At 41.7% G+C, this 27806-nt stretch overlaps 1 protein-coding gene across 2 annotated transcripts in view; it reads right to left on the reverse strand.

Moving 5' to 3' along the window:
• Window positions 1-1542: 1542 nt before the first annotated feature.
• LOC139416407 (tumor protein p73) overlaps window positions 1543-27806 on the reverse strand; it is a 46832-nt gene continuing 20568 nt past the window's right edge. The window contains exons 1-12 of one of the 2 annotated variants that reach the window (XM_071164991.1): window positions 24627-24761; window positions 23466-23717; window positions 11057-11243; window positions 10623-10738; window positions 9799-9908; window positions 8987-9132; window positions 8625-8707; window positions 6738-6862; window positions 6360-6478; window positions 5969-6104; window positions 4351-4444; window positions 1545-4035 (exon numbers count right to left, since the gene is read on the reverse strand). In XM_071164991.1, the coding sequence (XP_071021092.1) occupies window positions 3637-4035; window positions 4351-4444; window positions 5969-6104; window positions 6360-6478; window positions 6738-6862; window positions 8625-8707; window positions 8987-9132; window positions 9799-9908; window positions 10623-10738; window positions 11057-11243; window positions 23466-23717; window positions 24627-24647 (1788 nt within the window). In that variant the 5' untranslated portion in view covers window positions 24648-24761 and the 3' untranslated portion in view covers window positions 1545-3636. Of the gene's footprint in view, window positions 4036-4350; window positions 4445-5968; window positions 6105-6359; window positions 6479-6737; window positions 6863-8624; window positions 8708-8986; window positions 9133-9798; window positions 9909-10622; window positions 10739-11056; window positions 11244-23465; window positions 23718-24626; window positions 24762-27806 lie in introns of those variants that run through there. The other variant, XM_071164990.1, reaches the window with a different exon arrangement.

Raw genomic sequence — 27806 nt, forward strand, 5'->3', positions numbered from 1 at the left:
CAACCTCGGGAGAGACGAAGGTCGAAAGCCATGCGTCCTCCGAAACACAACCCAACCAAGCCACACCGCTTCTTAACACAGCGCGCATCCAACCCGGAAGCCAGCGGCACCAATGTGTCGGAGGAAACACCGTACACCTGGCGACCTGATCAGCGTGCACTGCGCCCGGCCTGCCACAGGAGTTGCTAGTGCGCGATGAGACAAGGATATCCCTACCGGCCAAACCCTCCCTAACCTGGACGACGCTAGGCCAATTGTGCGTCGCCCCATGGACCTCCCGGTCGCGGCCGGCTGCGACAGAGCCTGGGCACACTAATATATCTTGATTATGTACGTATTTAACCCCCCGAGTCAATACATGTTAGAATCACTGTTGGTAGTGATTACAGCTGTGAGTCTTTCTGGGTAAATTGTAAGATCTTTTTACACCTGGATTGTGCAACATTTGTGCAACATTCGTCTTGGTAAGCAACTCCGGTGTGTATTTGGCCTTGTGTTTTAGGTTATTGTCTTGCTAAAAGGTAAATTTGGCTCACATTGTCTGTTGGAAAGCAGACTGAATCAGGTTTCCCTCTAGGATTTTCTCAGATGCTTAGCTCTATTCTGTTTCTTTTTATTGCAAACAGGATGCATGTTTTGAAATATGTTGTATTGTGTACAGGCTTCTTTATTTTCCCTCTGTCATTTAGGTTAGTATTGTGGAGTAACTACAATGTTGTTGATCCATCCTCCAATCACAGCCATTCAACTCTGTAACTGTTTTAAAGTCACCATTGGCCTCATGGTGAAATCCCTGAGCGGTTTCCTTCCTCTCCGGGCAACTGAGTTATGGAGGATGCTAGTTAGGAAGGATGTCTGTATCTTTTTAGTGAGTAGGTGTATTGATACGCGATCCAAAGTGTAATTAATAACTTCACCATGCTCAAAGGGATATTCAATGTCTGCTTTTTTTTTCTCTTCCCATCTACCAATAGGTGTCCTTCTTTGCGAGGCATTGGAAAACCTCCCTGGTCTTTGTGGTTGAATCTGTGTTTGAAATTCACTGCTCGACTGAGGGAACTTACAGATAATTGTATGTGGGGTACAGAGATGAGGTAGTCATTCAAAAATCATTTGAAACACTATTATTGCACACAGAGTGAGTCCATGTAACTTATGTGACTTGTTAAGCATATTTTTACTCCTGAACTTATTTATAACAAAGGGTTGAATACTTATTGACTCAAGACACTTCAGCTTTTCATTTTATTCATTTGTATTCATTTGTAAAAAATAAATAAATAAAAAAATAATCAAAAAACAGAATTCCACTTTGAACTTATGGGGTATTTTGTCTAGATCAGTGACACATTTCAATTTAATCAATTTTAAATTCAGGCTGTAACACGACAAAATGTGGATAAAGTCAAGGGGTGTGACTGCATTCCGAAGGCACTGTATATCCAATGATCTTTAGAATTGAGAATCCAACATGTAGATAGACCTTATTAGGCAAACCCATGTTTTTCTACATTTAGGAAAGAAAGTTGCTCCACACTTATACGTTTCTGTAAAGCACACTTTTTAATATTCATGATTTACAAGAAGAAACACTGTACACGTACAACCTCAAATAAGAAATTGAAATCAATATAAACAGCGATATTGGTACATTGTTACACATTGTTATAAAAAAGAAAGAAACACTTGAGACAGTACCTCTCCAGAAATATCAAAACAAAGTGACAATCTACCATTTACAAGTTATGACGTTGGCCTAATACTGATTATAAACACACTGAACATGAAATGATTTCTATCCTCTATTCTTTTCAAAGCAGTAAAGTGCTTTATTCTGCCTAACTGTTGGGTGTTAATGGAAGGTATGCATCCCTTCCTGTGGACTCAAGGACTGTTTTTGCACAGAGTATTGGAAATGGCATTATTCACAACCCCTTTTTTTTATAATAGCATGTACTATGCACTTGAGAGGAGTGGCTGCGGTCAAAATAAGACACCACAACATTTTGAAACTGGAGTCATTCTCCTTTTTGTGCCACCCTATTTTACGCTAACCCATCAAGTACAGGTGCATCATGGTTAATTGTGGTATCAACGTGAACTACTAAACATGTCTGTTTGAATCAATATCGAAGCAAGTGCCATGCAGTGGAGAATTCAAGAACACATACAGTGGTGGCATGGCTTAGTATGTAAAAACTGTCTAGGTCAAATGTTGTGATTATGTATCTTCAAGGGAGATATATACACAATACAAATAACTTGCTCTGCAGTTTGAAATACAATTCCACACAAGATATTGCTGTAAAAGAAATATAGTGAAACACATCAACTGAATTAATTGTTCATGTGGTGGTGTATAGCTGAGTTGGAATCATGGGTCTAAATTCAGGAATTCCATATAAATTAATTGATTTTATAGCATATTGGGAGTGTTACTACTAATAAAGAATTCTATAAAAACAACCCATTTCATTTTAATACACATTTTGTAAAGTGATTAAAGCCACAGTCTGTGATTTGGGAAGCTGATTGTCAGTTATCTGATTGTCCTTATACACTCACTGCCTTGATTATTCTCAAATGAACTCAATCAATCTGACTTAAAGGCCTACCTTATGAACTAGGCATAAAAAGGGGGTCCTCTGTGATTATCTGCCAGTAGCATTGCCCACTAGATACAGTACCTGAGCGTGACTTTTCTACAACTGCATGGCTCTATCTAATACTGATGGTTAGCTTTCCCTCTTTGTTTCAGGCAACCGAGACATCACTTGAATCTATTTAGCCTGGCCAATTGACTGTACAGGGTGGCTTCGTCAATCCATACAATCGTATCAACAACCAGGGTAGTTATCCAACGTGACACAGGAGAAAATCATTCCAATACATCGGCTACTATAGACACAAGACTCAGGGGGTACATGTACTCCACCGAACTAAACAAAGGGTTTGGGGTTGAAATGTAAGACAACGGCGTGCTTCTGTTCTGGAACTATGATGCTTTAGCACAGGAGTGATGGAGAATTAACACGGTACGAAGATCATGACCACGCTGATGCACTCTTGTATGTACTTTGATTTAAATGGAAACTCTATACATCTGTCTGTCTGAACAGTTATACCTTAAGGAATCTAAATACACATGTTTACCTTTTTTCATTTGACCACAAATCTAATACATTTTACAGAACATCATGTACATATTTACACCAAAATAAAATGTTATTGATCTAATTGAGTACAGGTATGTGATGGCTTGTTCAATGGAATCTAGCCATACGATGACATCATGTGAGCATTTCGGTTTCAGGCTCAAATGTACTGACTTAATTATGACGAAGTCAACGGACTTATTAGTAAGCTGTACTGACTTGGCTGTACTGCCTTACAAAAAAACAATAGAGAAATTGTGCTACATACTGGTTGTCCTAAGCCAACCAATCTGTAAAGCAATATAAAAAAACAAACAACACTAAACCAGGCCCCTGATGGACATCAGAACAGAAGAGTCATCTCACTCGCTCCTCCTCTTCCTCGCATCCTCTATCCCTCTCTCTCTCAGTGAACATAGAGTCCCGTTCTCTCCATCTCGCTCTCCCCCTCCCCCTGTATCGCTCTCTCTCCCTCTTTCTCTCAGTGGACGTCACTTTCCATGAACTCCTCCTTGATGGAGTTCTTGTTGCTGCGTGACACTTTGCAGTCGGGCATGTCAAAGCCAAAGTCGGCCCACTCATCAGCGGCGGCAGCGACTGCCTGCGGCCCACCTCCCGGGCGGTTGGATGGGATGGTAATGGTGTGGCGCACACGGAAGTGTACGGCCTCCATGACACGCTGGCGCTGCAGCTCGCCGCCGGGGACGATGGCCATGGCGGCGGCTGCCATGTTGCTGCTGGAGCGGAGGAGCTGCTGGCCATAGTGGTCTTGATGGTGGGAGGAAGGAGGAGGTCCCACCCCGCCGCCCTGCTTCATGTCCTGCAGGCCCCGCCAGATGGCCAGACGAAACTGCTCTGGGATCTTTAGAGCACTCAGGTCCTAGAGAGAGAGACAGAGAGAGTGAAGGAAAGGATTGACAGAATGGGAGATAGAAAGGAAGGAGAAGAGAGAGAGAAAGGAAGGAGAAGAGAGAGGGAAAGGAAGGAGAAGAGAGAGGGAAAGGAAGGAGAAGAGAGAGGGAAAGGAGGAGAGTGAATAGTAGGAGGAGAGTGAATAGTAGAAGGAGAAAGAAAGTGAGAGATACTTAATAGACCTCAGGCCACAGTGATCCAACCAAACTTGACCCCCCCCCCCCCCTCTAGGACTGGAATGATTTACACTGCGTAAATTGCAGAGAGTGAATGGGTATTTTACCTCCATGGACAGAGTCTGGAGTTGGTAGAGACTCTGCAGGCCCTGCAATGTGAAGTAGTCGATGCAGTTCTGGCAGCCCAGACTGGTTAGAAAGCTGTGTGGAGAGAGAAGCAGTACCACTTAGATTTAAGACCAGAGTTAGTGTCCACTCCACCGCAGCCAAATTTATGTAGGGAGACAATGTCTACTTCGGTCTACTTCATGTGATTAAAATCCACTACCAGAGTTAACTGTAATTTTATTAAACGGTTAACTATGTCAGAAATGTGCTTGTCTGTACAGATGTAGGATCTTAATTTGATCACCCGGTTGCAGGAGAACCTTCTTGCAATGCAGGACATTTTTAACGTGTAGTGTATTTGAGGTTTAAAAAGGCTTCTGAAGTTGGTCATTTTCATTTCGAAAGTTCAGACTTGATTTTCCCTTCTGAAAAATATATCAACCCCTACAGAAATGTCCATGAATTATAATCCACATAATAATTCACATGTTTGGTTGCAGCAGGATTATTTTCCTGCTGTAGCAAAACTGGCTTAAACTTAAGATCCTACATCTGTACCTATCGTAAAACTAAAATGATGGTTACATGTCCAATAAGGAACAAAGAATATTACGATCAATTACAAATGGAACAATTTCTCAATGACTATGGTTATTAATTTCCCGTCAAATCAAATTCATGCAGTTGTATTAAAGATTCATAAAAGCCAATTTGGTTGAATTAAAACCTTTATTATAAATACATGGATATAAAATTCTCGTCTACAAACACTTTAAACAAAACAAAATGTACAAAACAGTATACGATAATAACCATGTTCATTCTAATGCTGCTTTTTGTCTGGGTACAAACGGTGCAAAATGGAAGCCCTAACATTATGACAAAACAACGTCTTAGTTTGAATGCAATGCTAGGCACTAATAGATTAGGAAAATATGTTTCTAATGTTCCAATACCGATTTCTCTTGTATTCTGCATATGATTAGAGGGAATTAATGGAAATAAGATGCTAAGATGGACAAGTTGTTCATTTAGATTTGAAAAACATAATATTGGAATTCTCTGATGGGTAAACATACTGTATTGCTAATACAACTCCCCAAACCGTAGGAAAGTGAAACAGCAACCTATTCCTCCAAATCCGACCAGCAGAGCATTCACTTAACATTGCAACAAAACCCCAGAAATGTCTTACTATCAGAACAAAGTAATGGAATAACGATTCATTAAAGCTTGGTGGAATTTTTGTCCAGTTTCTTTTAATTTCTCTACAGTCTTATACAGTTCAATGTAAATGGCTGAAGTAGGTACACAAAATGGCTGTGTTCTCTGTGAGAGAAACAATATGACCCAAATTATTCTAAGCTGCTCTGGGACATATTATAGGCAGAGAAACCAAGGAAGATGAGAGAAACTACCCTCCATGTTGGCAAACATGTCATGACAGCACCATTCCCATTTCAATCCTTACCAGAATATAAGGAACTTTTGGTGCCAAGATGGCGACTGCAGAGATCTCAAACTGAAAAGGCCCTATAATCTATTTATCATAGATGGCTCTGACTGTTGGCTTGTGTCAGTGGGAGAGGAAGACAGTGTCATTGGAGGGGGAGGTACCTGACTAGGCTGGGGTCAGGGTTATACGGAGGGGGAGGGGTGCAGTGCGACGTGGACAACATGGACTGGCCGCCCCCATGTCCCCCGTTCATGTCACTGTTGGTCTGCATGTGGTGACTGTTGAGCATGTTGGGACCTGTGGGAGAGGGGACAGGAACAAATCAATAGGAGCAATCAATAGGACAATGCTCTCAGAATGATGTCATTCAGAGGTTTTTCAGAGGTTTGCCTTAGTAGCTTCTAATGACTAGCCTCGTTCCACCATCCTGATCTCGCAAGATAACCTGATCCAGCATCCTGACTGCTGCGCTATCTAATGGCACCCATTTGCTGTGGTAATATATATATATACACACACACATTCCCCCCAATTCCCCTGACAAACACTCACCCACGTGCCCCATGTTGGGGAGGGGGTTTTGCTGAGACTGATGGCTCCCATGGCCCCCGTGCAGCTTGTTCATGTTGGACAGGGGAGATCCATAGGAGGACGGTGATGCTACGTGGCTCCTGGGAATTGGAGGGGAGGAGAGGGAGATGACGGAAGTGTGTAAGAGTGTAATATTTGTATGTGTGTATGCATGGACGGAATGAGTGTATTTGGGTTTAAGTGTATGTGCGTGCACCTGTGTCTGTGTGTGTGTGTGTGTGTGTGTGTGTGTGAGAGAGAGAATGTGTTTGTGTGCATGTGTATTTATGTGTGTATGTGTTTTGTGTGTTTGTGCATTTTGCATGTATGCATATTTGAGCTGGTGTGTGGCTGACTTACTGTCTCTGAAGCAGCTGTTGCTGCTGTTGTCTGTAGGAGTCCACCAGCTGCTGTGGTACGAACTCCACCAGCTCTAGACTGTCCTTGATTTTCATCAGCAGGTCAAAGTTCTCTCTGCCGCGCACCTGCACACACACATATAATATATATATATACAGTAGTTATATGATACAGTATATATAATAGTTATATCATACTACCGGTCAAAAGTTTTAGAACACCTACTCATTCAAGGGTTTTGCTTGATTTTTTTACTATTTTCTACATTGTAGAATAATAGTGAAGACATCAAAACTATGAAATAACACATATGGAATCATGTAGTAACCAGCTTTGCACACTCTTGACATTCTCTCAACCAGCTTCATAAAAGTTCATTTGTGGAATTTCTTTCCTTCTTAATGTGTTTGAGCCAATCAGTTGTACTGTGACGAGGTAGGGTGGGGGGGTGGGGTGGGGGGGGGTGTATACAGAAGATGGTCTTTTACCAAATAGGGCTAAGTCCATATTATGGCAAGAACAGCTCAAATAAGCAAAGAGAAACAACAGTCCATCATTACTTTCAGACATGAAGGTCAGTCAATACGGAACATTTCAAGAACTTTGAAAGTTTCTTCAAGTGCAGTCGCAAAAACTATCAAGCGCTATGATGAAACTGGCTCTCATGAGGACCGCCACAGGAAAGTAAGACCCAGAGTTACCTCTGCTGCAGAGGATAAGTTCATTAGAGTTAACTGCACCTTGGATTGCAGCCCAAATAAATGCTTCAGAGTTCAAGTAACAGACACATCTCAACATCAACTGTTCAGAAGAGACTGTGTGAATCGGGACTTAATGGTCGAATTGCTGCACAGAAACCACAACTAAAGGTCACTAATAATAAGAAGAGAATTGCTTGGGCCAAAAAACATGAGCAATGGATATTAGACCGGTGGAAATATGTCCTTTGGTCTGATTAGTCCAAATTTGAGATTTTTGGTACCAACCGCTGTGTCTTTGTGAGACAGAGTAGGTGAACGGATGATCTACACGTGTGATTCCCAACGTGAAGCACGGAGGAGGAGTTGTGATGTTGTGGGGGTGCTTTGCTGGTGGCTGTCTGATTTATTTAGAACTCAAGGCACACTTAACCAGCATGGCTACCACAGCCTTCTGCAGCGATACGCCATCCCATCTGTTTTGCGCTTAGTGGGACTATAATTAGTTTTTCAACAGGACAATGACCCAACACTCCTCCAGGCTGTGTAAGGGCTTTTTGACCAAGAAGGAGAGTGATGGAGTGCTGCATCAGATGACCTGGCATCCACAATCACCCGACCTCAACCCAATTGAGATGGTTTGGGATGAGTTGGACCGCAGAGTGAAGGAAAAGCAGCCAACAAGTGCTCAGCATATGTGGGAACTCCTTCAAGACTGTTGGAATAGCATTCCTTGTGAAGCTGGTTGAGAGAATGTCAATAGTGTGCAAAGCAGTCATCAAGGCAAAGGGTGGCGGCTTTGAAGAATCTAAGTCAAAAATATATTTGGATTTGTTTAACACTCTTTTAGTTACTACATGATTCCATATGTTATTTCACAGTTTTGATGTCTTCACTATTATTGTACGATGTAGAAAATAGTAATTAGACGTATATCTATCGAGGGGGTGTGGCCAATATACCACGGCTAAGGTCTGTTCTTAGCACGACGCAACGTGGAGTGCCTGGATACATCCCTTAGCTGTGGTATATTGGCCATATACCACAAACCCCTGAGGTGCCTTATTGCTATTATAAACTGGTTATAAACGTAATTACAGCAGTATACGGTCTGATATACCACTGCTGTCAGCCAATCAGCATTCAGGGCTCGAACCACCCAGTTTATAAATAAATAAATATATCTTACAGGCATATAGTAAATCTCCTCTTCACCATGCCGCCGTCTCTTCATGCCTGGACTAGGAATGTTTGGAGGGGTCTGTTTGAAAGCTAAATGTTGGGAGTACAAACAATGATTTAATATCATGAAAATTAGCAATAGGATTTTTACAAAGACATTCCTAATATAAATATGCACAAATTATTGCATCGTTTTTATTGCACTGGTGTATATGTTTGCATTGTGATCTGTGTCACTGTATGTATGTGTGGGCCCTGGTCAAAAGTGATGCGCGATATAGGGAATAATGTGCCATTTCAGACTCACCCCAAGCGAAATGACCAAACATTTTGTAATGGTGTAGAGAGAGAGAGAGAAGGGCGACTCACTGCGCTTGTTGGCGTTGTTGTCGTTCTTGGACATGTTGTCGCTCATGGTCTGCTGCTCCCTGAAGTGGTCTTCATCTGCCTTGCGATCTCGCCCCGGACAGGCGCATATCCGCCCTTCAAACGACCTTCGTCCCAGCACCTGACCACTAATTGCAACAAAGAAAGGCATAATATATCATACGTTAATTTACAAGGCGTTGAAAGGCCTCATATGCTTACAACAGGTAATAAATAATATATTATAAATGTATGCCCTTATTAAAGTTATCAAAATATTTTGTTACACTTTACATATGCTATAAAAATAGTCACACACTCTATATATAAACTCTATATATAAAGTGTAGGTAAATCACCCACGTTTCGGCATCACTGTGCCTTCTTCAGGGTGACCCAATAAATTACTGGGAGTTTATATACAGCGTGTGCGACTCTCTTTATTTTTATGGCTTATAGTTTATTCGCCGTTAGTCGGCACCTCTACATAAAATCATTTTCTCCGGGTGTGCGACCAGCTCATGTTTTTTATTACACTTTTTATATGAGCCATGTGTTTAGTAATGCACTTGAAATACATTCTAGATTTTTATGGATTTATATAGGCTCATCAGGAGCCATTGACTATGAATGCGTACAGCATGTTTATTGTGAGACAGGTGTGCAAAAAGGCAGTTCAATCAGCTGTGAATTGTTGACACACACATGCACACAGGCATGAGCACACACACACACACACACACACACACACACACACACACACACACACACACACACACACACACACACACACACACACAATGTCATGGACTTACTCGCGTGTCTCTAGGGTGATGATGATGAGGATGGGTCTCCTGTTCATCCCTCCCACACAGCTGCTGTTGCACATGAAGTTGTAGAGGATGGTGGTGAACTCTGTCCCCACCTATCAGAGAGAGAGACCTTTACTGGCCAGTCAATCGTCAGCCAGCTTGCCAATCACCAGACAGTGATAGCCAAAGCACCACATCATAACCCCCCATGATGACACACTGAAGATTCCCATTTAAAATAAAGCAAAGTTAATAGACTGAAAGACACAACCTTTATCAGACCAGGGCTTCGCTTGTGTGAAACCGGCCCTAACGCATCAGACTGAATGTTAAGGGACAAAATATAAGCTGTATATTTTATTACCTCTAGATGGCAGTGTTGCCATAATGTTACATAGCAAAAGTCAGACATGGGACCTATTTTGAACATATCAATCAAAATCATGGGCAACTAAAATATAAAGTTGTAAATAGGTATACTACATCTAAATAAGTTATTAGTACAAAGACTGTTGTTTTCTAGGTGATTTTAAATGTTAACCAACCACCATGTTCTATTGCTGGGGTAGGCAAACTTGGCCCTGGAGTGTTATACAGACACATTATGTTTTTAATGGAACATTTGTGTTTTAAGACCTGGCAGACCAGGTGTGATGAATTTAACCAATCACTGTTGGTGAGGTGATTGGTAGAACCGGTTGTGTTGCCTGGTTGGGACAAAATTCAGTAGTGGCTCCGGCACTCCAGAGTCCAGCACCAGGGTGGCCTACAAATATTCTACCGTATTGGGTGAGTGTGGGCGTTCCTAGCTGAGGGGAGCCACTCACCTGTGGGTTCTCGTAGGGCAACATGACACTCTGCCTGCATGTGACGGGGTCGTCCACATACTGGGACAGGTTGTTGCCCTCCACCCTGATCAGGTGGCTGGCTGGGGCCGCTTGGCCTGGGGGATGGAGAGGAGGGGGGGTTACAGGTCAATCAATCTCTCCATCCATTTAAACCTTCTTACATTTTTATACTAAACCAAAACTACACTGAAGCAGTCTCTTTGGACCAGAGGTCCTATTGAAATGCCATTTCAGTAGAATTGTTGTATATTTCTGTCATATAGCAGACATTCTTATGAGGGCGGTATACCATAAGTGCATTTAAGGTAGTCCAACAACCACATCATACTAGCACTGTTGTGAGTCAAATCTGTTGTGGGATACGGGTCGATGACACGAACTGATATGCCTATCAAGGTGGTGTGGTTGCTTACTGTCATTGAAGTCCCGTCCCAGCTCGTGGTTGGGGCAGCGTTTGACTACCTCGGTGACATGCTCCGCTTTCTTGTAGACAGGCATGGCACGGATGACACTGGCGTGGGGCGGGGCCGAGGACAGCTTGATCTGGATTGGACAGGTCTTGGCGATCTGACAGTAGAGCTTCTTCAGCAGTGGGGAGTACTGAGGAGGGGCAAAACATAAGGGGGATGTTATTTTTGACTAGTCACCGTTGTGGTGTCATTTTTTTTGTTACTTATCAAAAATCTCATCCACTTTGTATCCTTCAGGTATAATGCTTTTTTAAAAAGTTATAATTTATGAGCAGGAATGAGCCTTTATGTCTTAGCATGTTTCAGCATGATAATGCACTGCTCCATGTTGCAAGGATCTGTACACAATTCCTGGAAGCTGGAAATGGACCAGTTCTTCCATGTCCTGCATGCTAACCAGAGACATCACCAATTGAGCATGTTTGGGATGCTCTGGATTAACGTGTACGACAGCGTATTCCAGTTCCCGCCAATACCAGAAACTTCACACAGCGATTGAAGAGGAGAGGGACAACATTCCACAGTCCACAATCGACAGCCTGATCAACTCTATGCGAAGGAGATATGTCACGCGGCATGAGGAAAATGGTGGTCACACCAGATACTGACTGGTTTTCTGATCCATGCCCCTACCTCGGAATTACGAGTCATGTGAAATCCATAGATTAGGGCCTAATGAATTTATTTCAGGTGACCAATTTCCTTATGTCACATCTGCTCCTGCCACGCCCTCTAGTGCTCATCCGGTGCCTCCTTGACCTGCCGCCACTCCCCCAGTTCTTTCTCTGTCTGTCTGTCTGTCTGTCCGTCCGTCCGTCCGTCCGTCCGTCCGTCCGTCTGTGTTGGAGTCAGAGCAGATCCCCACCAGCTGCAACCTGGTCCATAATCAAGACCTCTACAAATCCTCAGTGACAATAACTCAGTAAAAATCGTTGAAATTGTTGCATTTCTATTATTGTTAAGTGTATTTATTGGTGATGTCTAAAAAAATGTACTCTCTCAAACCAGAGTGATGGTATTACTAGGGTATGAGATGGAAGGTTATGAACACGGTTATCATGTCAGATTAGTAGGACTAGAACAAATTGAGTGATTTGAAACATGAGGCAAAATACATTAAGTATTTTTGAAGGCTGTAAAATTGGCTCCATCATGTCATAAATAAAAGGACTATTCGGTTGCTGGAAGGAACATGATTACCATCTACCAGGCTGGACTTGCAGGTGTTGTAGCAAAGTGAGTAATAATTCCTGGAGGGAAGCATGTCAGTTCAAAAAGCCGTGTGTGTGAAAAAGTTAAATGGAAGAGTTAGTATGAGTTCAGTAGGGACTGCAAACATAATACAATCAAATCATAACTGTAGCCCTATTCAAACTCCAAACGGATATTCAATATCACAAGCTTGCTCAATTGAAGCAAGTCTACTGAGGAAAGCACCAACTACATTGGAGATACTCAGCTAAGATGCTATCATAGCCAGGCAGTGATGTATACTGCGAGTCTGCATTCAGCAGGACTTGAAACAGTTCTTCAGTGCAAATGTTTGGATATCTAACTGAAGTACATAAGTGCAAGTGAAAAGAGCCCTTTGTACTCTTTGACAGGCACGTCTGCCATTACCGATGCTGGCAGTCATCCTACTAAAAAGGAGGTTCAAATACATCCAAACTTATGGGAATGGGGGGCGTTTCTTAGCGGACAAGCTTCAACATGCCCCAACACTATCAAGAAAACCCCAAAATCCACCTGAGGATATCAAACCTTCCAGGAAAGACCGTTTTGTGGATTTGCTACAATGACTCTAAATGCAGATGTAACATTTTTCCCAAAAGCCCTGGTATAGAAATAAACATGTACTGTTTTCAATGCAGAGAGCCATACGCTTTAGTCATTGATGCTACAATAGCATTAACATGCTGTTCATACTCCAGTCAGTGGAATTAATCACTGATCATTTTGTTCTATTCTTAGGCCATGGTGAAAATGATTGAAAATAGTGGACTTTTCCATTTTAATTACACACCATCATCATAAACTGTGGGGGAAATACGTCATCTTTGTAGACTATCATCTTTTGTTCTGTGCTGTTCAATGTCAAAAATCCCCCATGGCGAATCCAACAGACAGCTTTGGGGGTGGGGCAGAGAAGGACAAATCTCTGAATTCCATATTGAGATACCGTTACTAAGCCTCCTGCAACCCTGCACCACTCAACCCACCTCACTCCAATCCCTTCTCCTCGCCCGCCCCCGGCCATAGCATAGACTTGAGACGTATGCGTAAAGCGGAAGCAAAATATTTGGGCACAAAATCACCTCTTCCCATCCTTAGCCTGCAAGTTCAGACAGATCAGCCATACTTTGAATAAATCATTTGAAGCTGCAAAACCACAACATTTTCACAGATTCAGGGATTTTTTTCCCCCAGTGATTGAGCTGAGTAGCATTAACAGATCCCTCGGATGCAGTCGAAAGGTTACTGTTCTCTGAACCCGCAAAACGACCCTTGCTAACCAGCATTTCCAAATCTGATTCTAACAGATATTGATTATTAGTGACACTTAGCCTGAGATAAGTGTACTGTACTTAAAATGTTACCACAAATTTCCAATTGATGTGCATGGTACATGCAAATATTCTGTGCATGGATTTCTCAAGTTCCGGTTCGACCCACACAAATCGATACGTTCTACTCTAGCTAATGCTTGTGGCCCGTGCAGGAATCAAACCCACAGCCCGGTTGTTGCCACCAGCACCAAGGTTATCTACAATACTGAGTCATTGGAACCACACTGAATACAAAATGAAGCCCATATGAATCAATAAGCATCATATGAGTTACATGTGCTGGGCAGATGGGGATCATTTTGATAGGTTCAGTCACAGCTCAGAGCATGGCAGAGCAATAAATCACTCTCTGTGTCTCTGTATGCAGCTGAGAGAGCGAGATGTCTGGACTTGTCCACTGACACATCTCCCTTCACTTATTCTACTTATTCATCATTGTTTTATTGAAAGGTACGGAACTCCCATATCACATCGACTGGAGAGCGAGTTCCACAGACAAGGGCGTTCCACAGACGAGAAAAGCCGAGTCACGAGCAAGCCCAATGCTGAGATGGATGGGCAGATGGATGGATGGATCGGTGAATGGATAAGTGGATGGAGGAATGAGTTAAGAAAGGTGTTGAGTGAGAGAGGAAGATAAAGTGCAAGAGAGGATAGAATGAGAAAGCGGTGCTAAAATTGGTCTAGGAGATGGAGAAGTGTATTGGAGGAAGAAGAGGTTGAGGGGGATTAAGAGGGAGAGGAGGATGTGCATGCTAGGAGATGGAGAAGTGTATTGGAGGAGGAAGAGGATGTGCATGCTAGGAGATGGAGAAGTGTATTGGAGGAGGAAGAGGATGTGCATGCTAGGAGATGGAGAAGTGTATTGGAGGATTAAGAGGGAGAGGAGGATGTGCATGCTAGGAGATGGACGAGTGAAGAGGAAGAAGAAGACAGACGGAACTCTATACAGTCAGCCAGTCCAGTGGACCATATGTGCAGGTCCAGACAAGCTTGTGGGGAACGAGTGATAATTGCCATACTGTCATCCCTGTGGACATGCTCTGGCTTGCCTATCGCAAAGTCAGTTAACTGTCCAAATACGTTAACACACTGCAGTCCTCCTCGACTATATCCCACATCCCATTAATCATAGATGAGCATCAACAACACTTTCCCGAATCCCTCTCTACGCACATGGCAAAGAAAGAAATGAGTCTCTTGGATAAGAAGTGGAAATTCTATAGCGTTCTATGTGAATTCCCCCAAGGTGATTTGATGAGCTTTAATTGCTGTTTGGGAGCATTTGGGAGATGTAGAAGTATATAATCATCTTTTGTTTCACCAAAATCCACCCAAAGAAATCCTGTCAGAAGTCACTGACCATCAAATCAAGCTTTATTTAGCACATTTAATAAATGGAATGTGACGCAATGTGCTTTACAAGAAAAAACAAATAAACAATGAAAATACAATGTGCTTTACAGGAAAAAACAAATAAACGATGAAAATACAATGTGCTTTACAGGAAAAAACAAATAAACGATGAAAATACAATGTGCTTTACAGGAAAAAATAAATAAATTATGAATACAATGTGCTTTACAGGAAAAAACAAATAAATGATAAATACAATGTGCTTTACAGGAAAAAACAAATAAACGATGAAAATACAATGTGCTTTACAGGAAAAAACAAAAATGATAAATACAATGTGCTTTACAGGAAAAAACTAATAAACAATGAAAATATAAGCTGAAATATTTACTACACTATAAACATAACAAACTAAATGACACAAACTGAACAACTAAAAAGCACCCTAATGAAAAGCAAAGTTAAAAATATGTTTTAAGATCTCTTTTAAATATGCCCACAGTTTCGGCCCCCACAGGTTCTCTGGCAGGCTATTCCAGAGGCTGGGGCCATAGTAACTAAAGGCTGTCTCTCCATGCCTCTTGGTTCTAGGCTTTGGGATAGTTAAAAGGCCAGTGCCAGAGGACCTGAGGGACCTACTGGGTACACAACTTAAAAGCATGTCTGACATGTATTGGGGTGCACAATCATGGATTGATTTAAAAACCTATATTTAATAACCAAATTAATTATATAACTCACACGCATAGAGCTTAAAACAGGTGTATTGTGTGCTCTCCGTCTGGTCTTGGTCAATACCTGTGCTGCAGCATTCTGTATGTGTTGCACTTGACCAATAGCTTTTTTGGGTAGACCAGATGGGAGAGCATAAAATTAAAGTAGTCAAGCCTGCTTGTAATAAAAGCATGGATGAGTCTCTCTGTATCAGCCTGAGAGAGAGACGGACACACCTTGGCAATGTTCCTCAGGTGGTAAAAAGCTATTTTGGTCACATTCCTAATGTGTGATTTTAAAATTTTGTTCAGAATCTAAACTAACACCTATGTTTTTTACCTGGTGTTTTATCTTTATTGCCCGTGAATTAAAATGTGCGGCCAGATTCTCTCTCTGTGCTTTGGCTCCAACAATTAGCTGGAGGAAGTTGTGAGTCTTCCAAGTATTTAAATCACTAATACAGTCTAATAATTTATCTGTGGAGCTAAAATCCTCTGGTGACCCAGAAAAGTAAAGTTGTGTATCGTTTGCGTAGCAGTGAAAATCAATGCTGTGCTTTCTGATAACGCGGACTGGGGGTAACATATATATATATATATATATATATATATATATATAACTGAACAGCTGGTCTCTTTTGAAGTGGTTGTTGCTTTGGGAATAATGAGCTACTGTTGCACTTGCAAACATCTCCAAATGTGGATCAAATTAATTGAGAATTTTGTTCACTAAGAATAACTGCAGGCCTACCTATACAAGCGCAGAACAATCTAAATGCATATCTGCAGTCTAAAAAGACGCGTTGTTTATGTACCTACTAGTTATCATTATTACTGGAAGTGTATTGATGTTGCTCATGGCTCCACAGCTCCGGGTAAAAGTTGCCTTTTTAAGCACAATCTGTTCAAGATTTCACAAATTGATGTTAGATGGTTCCTCACCCTGAAAGTAGTCCATGTGCCAGGAGAAACTGTAATCGATTTGGTTTTCACAGCCACAAACCTCAGCTAACTTTAGCTACCGGTAGCTAAAAATCAATGGAAGTGAATAGGGAATGTTTGCATGTTGTTTTTGTTTTGTTTTTTACAGCCAAATCACCTTTAATTAAGTAACTAAATATGGAGTTGATTTTGTTGATTTGACCAGGAAATGTTGACAATTGCACACACGCCACATTTACTTTCATTGATTGTTAGCTAGTTGTGGCTAAAGTTGGCTGGGAAAGGTGTGTAAGGGTAATGACTTGTCAGCAGATAGTCTAGCATCTCCACTACAAGATTTAATCCATGCTTGAAATCTATATGATAAACTCTGTACACTTGATATACACAAACAGAAATATATAAACATAACATCTACTGCTGATCCCTTGTTTCATGAGCTGAATTTTAAAATCCCATATAATTTCCCTACGCACAAAAAGCTTATTTCACTAAAATGTTGTGCACGAATTTCTTTACATCCCTGTTAGTGAGCATTCTACTTTGCCAATATAATCCATCCACCCGACAGGTGTGGCATATCAAGAAGTTAATTAAACAGCATGATCAATACACAGGTGCACCTTGTGCGGGGGACAATAAAAGGCCACTTTTAAAATGTGCAGTTTTGTCACACAACACAATGCCACAGATGTCTGAAGTTTTGAGGGAGTGTTCAATTGGCATGCTGACTGCAGGAATGTCAACCAGAGCTGTAATGTTCATTTCTCTACCATAAACTGCCTCCAATGATGACTGACTTCCTTATAAGAACTGTAACTCAAAATTGTTGCATGTTGCGTTTTATATTTTTGTCCAGTATAATGTTGTATCATGTATTAATGTAAAGAGTTTGAGTTTGATATAATGCACAAAAAGTGACAACACCTTTACCTATTGATATGCTTCATGTATAGATGACTATTTTGATTGATACATATCAAAACAGGAGCTACCTGCTCCAAAGCCTGATGCAGAGTGTCTATGGAAATTTGTGTGAGTAAAAGAGTGCGAGGATGTAACACCAGAAAAGGTGGCTAATTGATTCCAATTCTATGTGTGTTTACGTGTGTGAATGTGTGTTCGAATATCCTCATTATCAAGTGTGTGTGCGTGTTACCAAGCTGTGGCAACACACACATGCAGACAGGCAGTGGTGTGGATGGGGTAGACTTAGCGAAAGGATGTGCGGTCGGTGTCTGACTCTATGGGCATGTTCGGGCCTGCGTCCTGACTGTGAGAGGCTAATAGCTGGGAAGAGCAGCTCCTGACACGCTGGGATGCAGAGCATGCTCCGGCCTGTCCCTTTCTCATCCCAATCCACACCCAGCCGAGTGGCGGAGCGTTGTCGGAGCATCGGGAGCGCCGATGGGTCGTTATTGGAAAAGGGCTGAGGCGTTAGATGTCATTTTCATCCCATCATGACACTTCTTGCTCTGAGAGCTCCAGGAATGTTTGAAGTTTTGGAGGCAAAGGGCTCATTTGAAGGATGGATGGTGCATGCTTGGGAGCAATTATCCCTAATACAGAATAATGTGTTGTTTACCAGACAGACACCCAAGACACCCATAACAGCAGCTATGAGATCACTTGTAAATAGAGTGGCTTAAAGTAATCTTGGGTAGATTCGTTCAGTGTGAATAATCATGATGGGGGTTTTTATGAAACACAAGGTATTCTTTGTGTTGTGTTGTGCCTTCTATTCTATTCCACCTACAGTAACCAAAGCAGGTGTCAACTCCCTCAAATAGCCAATACTGCAGTCTAAAACTGATGACTGCTGTCAGTCAAGTAGTTAGTGTATTCAATTCAATGTTCATTCCCAAGGACAGATTGTTGCTGGGCTGTAAATGGCAACAACATGGTAACTATAGCCTACAATACATAAGACCGTACAGACTCTCCACACAGACACAACAGCACTCCAAATCCTCATCAGTCCAGGTAAAAGGGAACATTTTAAAGTTCAAAAGTGTCATTGAAAAGGTCCTATTGGCAAGGGCAACTCATTGGAGTGGCAATGTCACCTTTTAATACATTTTTTAAACACATAACGAGCTGCTTGCAAACACAAACCAAGTCTGTCTGAACAGCAGCCATAGTATTTAAGGAGTTAATCTCTCCAAAGCCCAGTGCCTCCTACAGTAGCTGAGAGGTAACGGCCAAAACTAGGAGGTGAAGTCAATATGCCCCTATGCCATTCCCCATAGCCTGGGCCCGCACAAGCCTGCAACCACCCAGCCTCTTCTCCTACCTTAACCCTTTCAAGTCCACCACACAGTGTCTCAACTCCCACAGACACTGATCCCCAAGCCGATTCATGTTCAAGCACGGGCCCGACGCAGGATTAAAGGTGTTACACACTCTTCTGCCATTTTGGGAATCCCCCTGCATTAGAAGCAACTCTTTCATTCCTATCGGCTTGACGGTAAGCTATTTTCTTTTCAGAAACTCACGCTTGACATGTTACTAGTAGCCCAAAAAAGCATTTGCGATGCAAATGGTCCACGAATGGACTTGACAAACATTGTTATGTTCTGTCTTGGGGGTTTCGTTGATTTGTTGTCCTACTCGAGTACAAATGCTCCTTTTGTTTAGTGCTTTGGGTAGGAGTTGCCTGTGGGCACAGATCTAGGATCAGTTTACTGTCTCCCAAATCCAAACCATAACCATTAGAAGAGAGAAAATGCTAAACTGACCTTGGTGCTTAGTATAGAGATATAATCCTGAATCCATAAATATCTCATTTACATAAGTATACACACCTCTGAGTAAATACTTTGTAGAAGCACCTTTGGCAGCGACTATAGCTGTGAGTCTTTCTGGGTAAGTCTCTAAGAGCTTTCCACATCTGGATTGTGCAACATTTGCCCATTTACTCTTTTCAGAATTCTTCAAGCTCTGTCAAATTGGTTGTTGATCATTGCTAGACAACCATTTTCAGGTCTTGCCATAGATTTTCAAGTAGATTTAAGTCAAAACTGTAACTCGGCCACTCAGGAACTTTCATTGTCTTCTTGGTAAGCGACTCCAGTGTTGATTTGTTCATGAGTTGTAGGTTATTGTCCTGCTGAAAGGTGAATTCATCTCCCAGTGTCTGGTGGAAAGCTCCATTCCTTTATTTTTTATCCTGAAATATTACACAGTCCTTAACGATTACTAGAATACCCATAACATGATTTTGCCACCACTAGACTTGAAAATATGGAGAGTGGTACTCAGTAATGTGTTGGATTTGCCCCAAATCATTTTTTGCAATATTACTTTAGTGCCTTGTTGCAAACAGGATGCATGTTTTGTAATATTTTTACTCTGTACAGGCTTCCTTCTTTTCACTGTCAATTAGGTTAGTATTGTGGAGTAACTACAATGTTGTTGATCCATCCTCAGTTTTTAATTAACCTAATGACAGAGTGAATGATAAATGATTAACACCTGTTAATGTTTTAAAGTCACCATTGGCCTCATGGTGAAACCCCTGAGTGGTTTCCTTCCTCTCCGGCAACTGAGTTAGTAAGGACCTCTGTATCTTGGTCGTGACTGGGTGTATTGATACACCATCCAAAGTGTAATTAATAACTTCACCGTGCTCAAAGGGATATTCAATGTCTGCTTTTTTTACCCGTCTACCAATAGGAGCCCTTCTTTGCGAGGCATTGGAAAACCTCCCTGGTTTTTGTGGTTGAATCTGTGTTTAAATGTACTGCTCGACTGAGGGACCTTACAATTATCTGTATGTGGGGTACAGAGATGAGGTAGTCATTCAAAAATAATGTTAAACACTATTATTGCAGACGGTCGAGACAACTTATTATGTGATTTGTTAAGCACATTTTTACTCCTGAACGTATTGAGGCTTGCCATAACAAAGGAGTTACTTATTGACTCAAGACATTTCAGATTTTCGCTTTTTATTAATTTAGAACATTTTAGAAAAATATTATTCCATTTTGACATTATGGGGTATGTGTGTAAGCCAGTGACAAAAAAATCTAAATGTTTTATTCAATTAAAATTCAGGATGTAACACGTAAAAATGTGGAAAAGTTCAAGGGGTGTGACTGCTTTTTGAAGGCACTGTATATTTACGTGAATCCAAACATCTATTCTTCATTTGTCTGTCTAGAACAAATTGAGAACAACACTTTTTTTTTGTAACATTCATATTTCAGTTGGATACCATTCATATTCTAATTCCATATTTTATAATAGGGGACCAATTATAACAATCATCCCAGACTTTTACAAATCCACTTTTTCTGCGAGGTCATCTTCTTTCCCCTAAGCATTTGCCAAACAAAATGATGAATTAATGTAAATACAGGGTATATTTTCACACCGAGATACTTAACATTGTTCTCCCACTCTGTCTAACTACTGCGTTCAGGTAACAATACTGCTTTAATTGTTCCGTCAGGCAGACACGAAAGGCAAGGCAGTTTAGTGCAGGGTGCTACCTTAAAGGCCCACTCTGTGATATTTACGGTCATTTTTTTGTATGTATATCAAAGGGACAATCTGTGATTTGTACATCAATTTTTGTACTTTTAAATAATGAAATGTATACCCATTGATTCTTGAAGAATATAACTTACCAATGCGTCACAAACTTACTTCAACTGTTATACCCCATCAGAACCCCCAAATATAAGCTTGTTTTACTCCATTGTTTGTAGACAATATAATTGTGAACAAACACTGTATAGCCTCAAAACATGGTTAAAACTATAATTTTGATATCACAGATGGTCAGTCCTTACATCCATAGATCTGTCTATGAATTTGAGAATGGTTACACAGCAGTCCTTCAGCTGTACCAAAACAGTGGTGGGTAAACTCTTTGTTATTGTTTGAACTGCAGATTGCCCCTTTAATTATATAAACACATTGATTCTTGAAGAATAGGAATTTGAGAGTAGTTGGTTTACATTTCTCCAGCCCCATCGCTCAGCTTAATTGCAAATCAAGTGGAGGGGCAACCATTTTGTGATTTTTCAAATAAAGCAGTGGGCCTGTAAGGAGTGTATTACTCAGTGTGTATCACCCTGTGTGTGCGCTGCTCAGTCAAGTCGTTTTCTGTCTCTACTTGAATATCGCCCGACCTCAGTCCTCAGGTAGAAGTGTTTCGGATTTGTAACAACATAGTTCATCTGTTCTCATTCAACATAAGGTGATGGATTCCAACTATCAATCATACAAACTATAGAATATAAGAAATCAAACACTAACACCAATTCTGCAATTACAGTAGGCTCCTCTCCTAAAATCTGTCAAAGGAAGGGCCCATAGATTATCCTGATGTAAAAAAACGTTGGCCCCTGTAAATTGTCTAGTTCCAACAACGGAGCTGGTGTTTTCCGAGTGTGTCCTCAGTCGCCATGAGACAGGTAAGGGGAAAAGCTTGTGTCAAAGAACAGTTGACAGACACATTGGAGAGGAAGCCTATGTGTGGGGACAGAGTGGAGCCCCGGAGCGACGCGGGTGACAGCCAAGAGAAGGGCTGAAGAAAGACGTAACTCGGTGGTGGGTCAGAAGGCAGCGCCTCAGTGGCCGGGGGATCCTTTTACAGATCCTTACTGCCATCGAGCCCTGAATAAAGTCCCCCACGCTTGAGTATGCTTGACAGACACAGCCAAAAAGCCCCCACAGGCAAGGAAACACAGGTTCACGTTTCAAACAGAGGTCAACTCTGTAACAATCCGGGGCGACACCTTTCGGGAGGCAACTCTTTTTTTCAGCTCAGACAAATCACAGCAGCTCCCGTTTCAAGTGTTTTTAGATACATTCCCAGACTGTCGATTTAGTTTGGATTGGGTGTATGTCAAATACATACATGTCATTATAATTCTTCAGGTGAAACAAATGTCAATATTTATATGTTCCCAGGATTCCCAGGTATTCCCTTAATATTAATGGAGAAAGTGACTTTCTTTAACGGGAATCCTATCTTGCAACAGATAGCACAAAAGAGGTAAAAACAAACAAACCAGGATTGACTTTTAAACTAAAGAGGTGAACTAACATTCTTAATCAGTTACTACAGTATATTGAAAATCATTAAACATGTACAACCATTCATTGTTGTTCAGAGCTGTATTTGTCAGGCGCTACAAAGTAATTGTCCCCCCCGACAAAAATCTCTTCCCCTCTGCACGCCCACTTTGTTTTGACACATGTGTTGCATGCACCTAAATGGCAGCATTTTGGATTGAGTCGTATGTACTGAACTTTTTAGTCATGCTTGTGGTATGGTATCAATAACAGATCAGTTCTGGGATGTAACAACAGAACTAACGCTCAATCACTTGAAAAACAGATCACTGTCTTATACTGATACTAGAATAGTTTGGTCAGTGTCTGCTCTTTGAACTCATGAAGAGTCAAACACACAGATTCCCGCAAATCAGTCTCCTGTCACAGGAATGGTTGCAGCCAACAACCCATCTCATCAAGAGAACTTCACTGATCTAATGCAGCAATGTCAGTCCGTTCTCAGGGAAAGTAGCACCTTAGCCAGCACCTTTAGTTTGTGACTTTTACATGACCTTTTAGTCTAGGGAAGACCGAGACACCGAAACAGAAAATAAAATGAAAAACTAGGGAGAGCAGAATAAAGAGAGAGAAAGAGACAGTCAGACAGAGACAAAACAACCCCTCGCCTTCCCGTTAGCTTGTAACGTTTTTGTGCGCATGTATGTCTGCCGTGTGTGTACGTCGACATGATCTGAAACTCACCGTCCAGGTGGCGGACTTGGCAGTACTGGACTGCTGGAAGGTGACCTCGAAGCAGTGGGGTCCAGGGTAGTCGGTGTTTGACGGGATAGCTGGCGCCGGCGACAGGCCGTCAAATGTGCTGTTGGGCTGCGAGTAGGGGGACGGCGTCGGCACTGCAGACGTGTTCTCCCCCGAGCTGTAGGGGCTGGTGGACGCCGCTCGCTGGCTCCCCAGGTTCGCCTCCATGCTGCTGCTCAACAGGTTGTACTGGGACTGCACAGAGGGAAGGAGGGCGGGAGGGAAAGGAGGAGGGAGGGAGGAGGAAATTGTTAAGGAAAAGGTAAGGCCCAACCTGGAGAGACATACAGGGATTTTTGGGCTCATCGGGGGGTTCAGGTTACAACACTCAAAGGAAGGGTTTTTGGAGGGGTAGGGAGGGATAGGAATTGTTGAGGTGTGTGTAAAACAAGGAAAATTCAAACAAGTGGGGACCTTTCGCCAGTCCCCACAAGGAAAAAGGCTATTTTAGGCTTAGGGGTTAGGTTCAGGGTTAGAAGTTAGAGAAAATTGGATTTTGAATTGGAATTTTTTGTTTGGTCCCCACAAGGATAGTAAAACAAATGTGTGTGTAGACCCCCACCCTGTATCCCCCCCAGGGGGGGCTGGGTGAGGTTGTAAAACATCAATGTAATCTGTGATCTGCCTAATTGCCTGCCAGTGCCATCTCCATGGGGAAATGTGTAACTCTGTGGTGAGAAACTTCAGATCACTAGCCAAACTACCTGCACATGGAGGGAAAAGCTTGAAGAAAACAATCTTCTAATACTCAATTTACAGACAACCTCAAAATCATCAATAATCAGAGAGGGAAAGCCTCTGGCCATAATAAAGTCTATACAAAGTCGCCAACTCGTGCAGTAACTACTGTACTTGATTGAAGATTAGCACACAACTGATAATTATCAGTCATCAATATAAGCAATATCATTTTGCAATGGAGTGTGGAAATACTGTGGAGAAATACATTCAAAAAAATAAAATAAAATGTCTTTCCCCACCTGATCTCCCTTCACAACCCCTGGACAATCAAAACACTACTACTGCAATGAACTGGGCAAAACACAGGTATACAAGACAAGGTTGAACACACACACACACATAAAATCAAACACCAAGAGTTACCTTCTTTTTCACGTAGTACATCCTTCCAACCGGCTGTATTCACTTTCACAACACAAACTCCTAAGTCAGAAGTTTCAGAGCAAAATAAAGCAAGAAGAAAAAGGAAGCATAGCCTATAGGATCGGTAGAGGGGTGTGCATCGATGGACACAACTCTCTCCCAAACACAGCAGCACCCCTTCTCAAAGACCCTCAAAGACCCTTTAATGGCAAAGGTTAGAAAAAAAAACCACTGACAGAGAGAACGACAGGGGATGAACTGAGAGAGAGAGAAAGAAAGAGGGAGAGAGACCCAAAAAATTGCTCCAGTGTTCTAATTACAGCATGCCTGGACTCAGACGACAACATCAGCGCATGTATGCACACGCTGGAGAATGCATAGTGAAGATCCGCACAGCTAGGATAAACATTGTCTGTCTGACATTTGTCCCAGAGAGAAAGAGAGACAGAGGGGAATGAGGAAAACACTAAAAAAGTATAGGAGTCGGGCTCAAAGGTCACAGGAGGGGAGATAGTGGTGCGCCCATATAAGGACAGTGCATAGGATTGTCTGTGGGGCAGGCGGCCCATGTCATATCAATACTGAGGTGAATTCACACATTTTGACTGGGGTTTGTTGTTGTCAAGCAGCGGGTTGTGGTTCCCTAAGTGTTTAAAACAATGATGACTCATCGAAAGTAATTTTGATTCCCTGCGTACAGGAAAAACCAAACAGTAGGCCTATTTCTAGCCAGAACCTAGGCGTTCACCACTGGATCATGACCCATGCACCATTTGAGGAACTTACACCAGACACTACACTCTCAGAAAAAAAAAGGTTCCAATAGGGTTCTTCGCCTGTCTCCATAGGAGAACCCTTTTTGGTTTCAGGTAGAACCCTTTTGGGTTCCGTCTGTGGAAAGGGTTCTACATGGAACCCAAAGGGATGAACTAACATTCTTAATCAGGAACCAAAAATTTTTATTTTCCTTTGGGGACAGCCGAAGAACCCTTTTAGGTTATAGAGAGCCCTTTTTCCCCCTAAGAGTGTACCTGACATGCAACTATAAAGACCCATTCCTGATTAAACCAGGCTTGGGCTGGATGTATAGTTCAAGGCTAGCTCTGAACATTGGTAAAAGCCAGTGGTTTCCTATTACAGCCTGTATGAATGAATGCCTATAAATGCATTCAGAATTTGTAGTACACAAAGACGGTTCATAGAAAGTGTTCTTAATATTTTTTTTTACTGTTAATACTATGCAACATGTATCTATTTGAGAGACCTTGGTTCGTAAAGGGAGTTTCCACTATAGTGAGATAAGTCCAGCTGTTGTTGTCATCTCTAGAAAACATTTTAGACAAGTTCATCTGAGGAACATACTGTAGTCACAGAGGTAACCACACACACACAAGCACACACACACACACACACACACACACACAGGTGTGCTATGTCATAATGTCTCAGCTTGATCTATAACAAGTTGAAACAGAGCAAAAGCCGCCACTGTGTGTGTGTGTGTGTGTGTGTGTGTGTGTGTGTGTGTGTGTGTGTGTGTGTGTGTGTGTGTGTGTGTGTGTGTGTGTGTGTGTGTGTGTTAGAATAGTGCACTCCCGGTGACCTACTGTTTGCGTCCTGAACTAATCACAGCATCTAAAAACGTTCCATCTATCTTCTTATCAATTTACTGCGTTGAAATAACACACTGGGTACACACTGGTTAAATCAACATTGTTTTCAAGTCATTTCAATTAAATTACAATGAACCAATGTGGAATAGACATTGAATTGACACGTGGCCCAGTGAGAAGACACAATAAAAATACAATAAATATCCCTACCAATGAGGATGCAATGAAAAATGCATTTCATGGCATCATGCGTTTTGTTGCATGTCTGGACTAAGCAGAATATTTGGGAGGAGTAGATTAGCGCCTGGTAACTGCTACATCACCAATTTGGTCTAAACTCTGATCATGAAGTCATGAATGTCTGCCCCCTATTGGGAGGAAATGGGAAGTGGCAGTAAAGAGGATAAGTTTAAGATTTGGGGAAGGTAAGCTGATCCAAGATCTGCACCTAGGGGTAATTTAACCCCAGCGCCAGTAAAGAGTGTTTGTTATACTGGAGTATTTAGAAGTTTCCCCTAACTTCTGGTCCAGGAACAGAGTTTTTCTTTTACCATCCTAATGATTATGTTTATAATTTCTTACTCATTAATTCATTAATTCATTAATTATTCTCTGTTCGTGAAAAAAAGTTGCTAAATTCAACTTCTCACATCCGATTTTTTGTTGTTGTGAATTTAACTAGGCAAGTCAGTTAAAAATAAATTCTTATTTACAATGACAGCTTACTCCGGCCAAACCCGGATGACGCTGGGACAATTGTGCGCTGCCCTATGGGATGCCCAATCATGATGCAGCCTGGATTCATACCAGGTACTGCAGTGACACCTCTTGTACTGAGATGAAGTGTCTTAGACCACTGTGCCACTCGGGATTCATGGAATTCACACAACAAATAATTGTGTGCATTGAACTATTTATCTTCAAAACTGTTATTGTGAACGCCTGTGACAACCAGTCCCATGATATCAGAACTGGAATGGTGACTATAATTCTTTATAGCAAACTGTATATCCCCCATCTACCCAATAAAGCCAAAAGAGCGTACCAATGTCAATACAGTTGAGAAACATACCAACAATATGGATGGAGTCCAGTCAGTAAGTAAGCATTTCACGGTAAGGTGTTGTATTCAGCGCATGTGACAAATAAAATTGGATTGGATTTGAAGTATAGTTAAATCCATGAGATACGTCTTTTGTAATATTACAGTAAAATGACACTAGTCATCTATCATGTTAGTTACTCTGTGATAAATCTTAAATAGTATTTACACAAAAAGCAAAAGAACAGGAGGCATCCGACCTATCATTGACCCCCTTACATCTTCATCCGCCTACCCTACTTGAATAACCAGTCGACACAAATTATGGTTCTGAGTAACCGTACTACAGAACAATACTGTGACTGATTCCCAAATAAAACCAATGACACAATCCAACCAAAAATAAGTTATCCTCGCAAAATTGACACATTAAAATGACACATCCACACAGGTGTGTAGACTAAAACAGATATATACTGCATAATAGCAGAAATAAAAGTCACAGACACCTTACCGTGGTGTAGT

Source organism: Oncorhynchus clarkii, chromosome 9, assembly GCF_045791955.1.
Source record: "Oncorhynchus clarkii lewisi isolate Uvic-CL-2024 chromosome 9, UVic_Ocla_1.0, whole genome shotgun sequence".
NCBI lineage: Eukaryota > Metazoa > Chordata > Actinopteri > Salmoniformes > Salmonidae > Oncorhynchus > Oncorhynchus clarkii.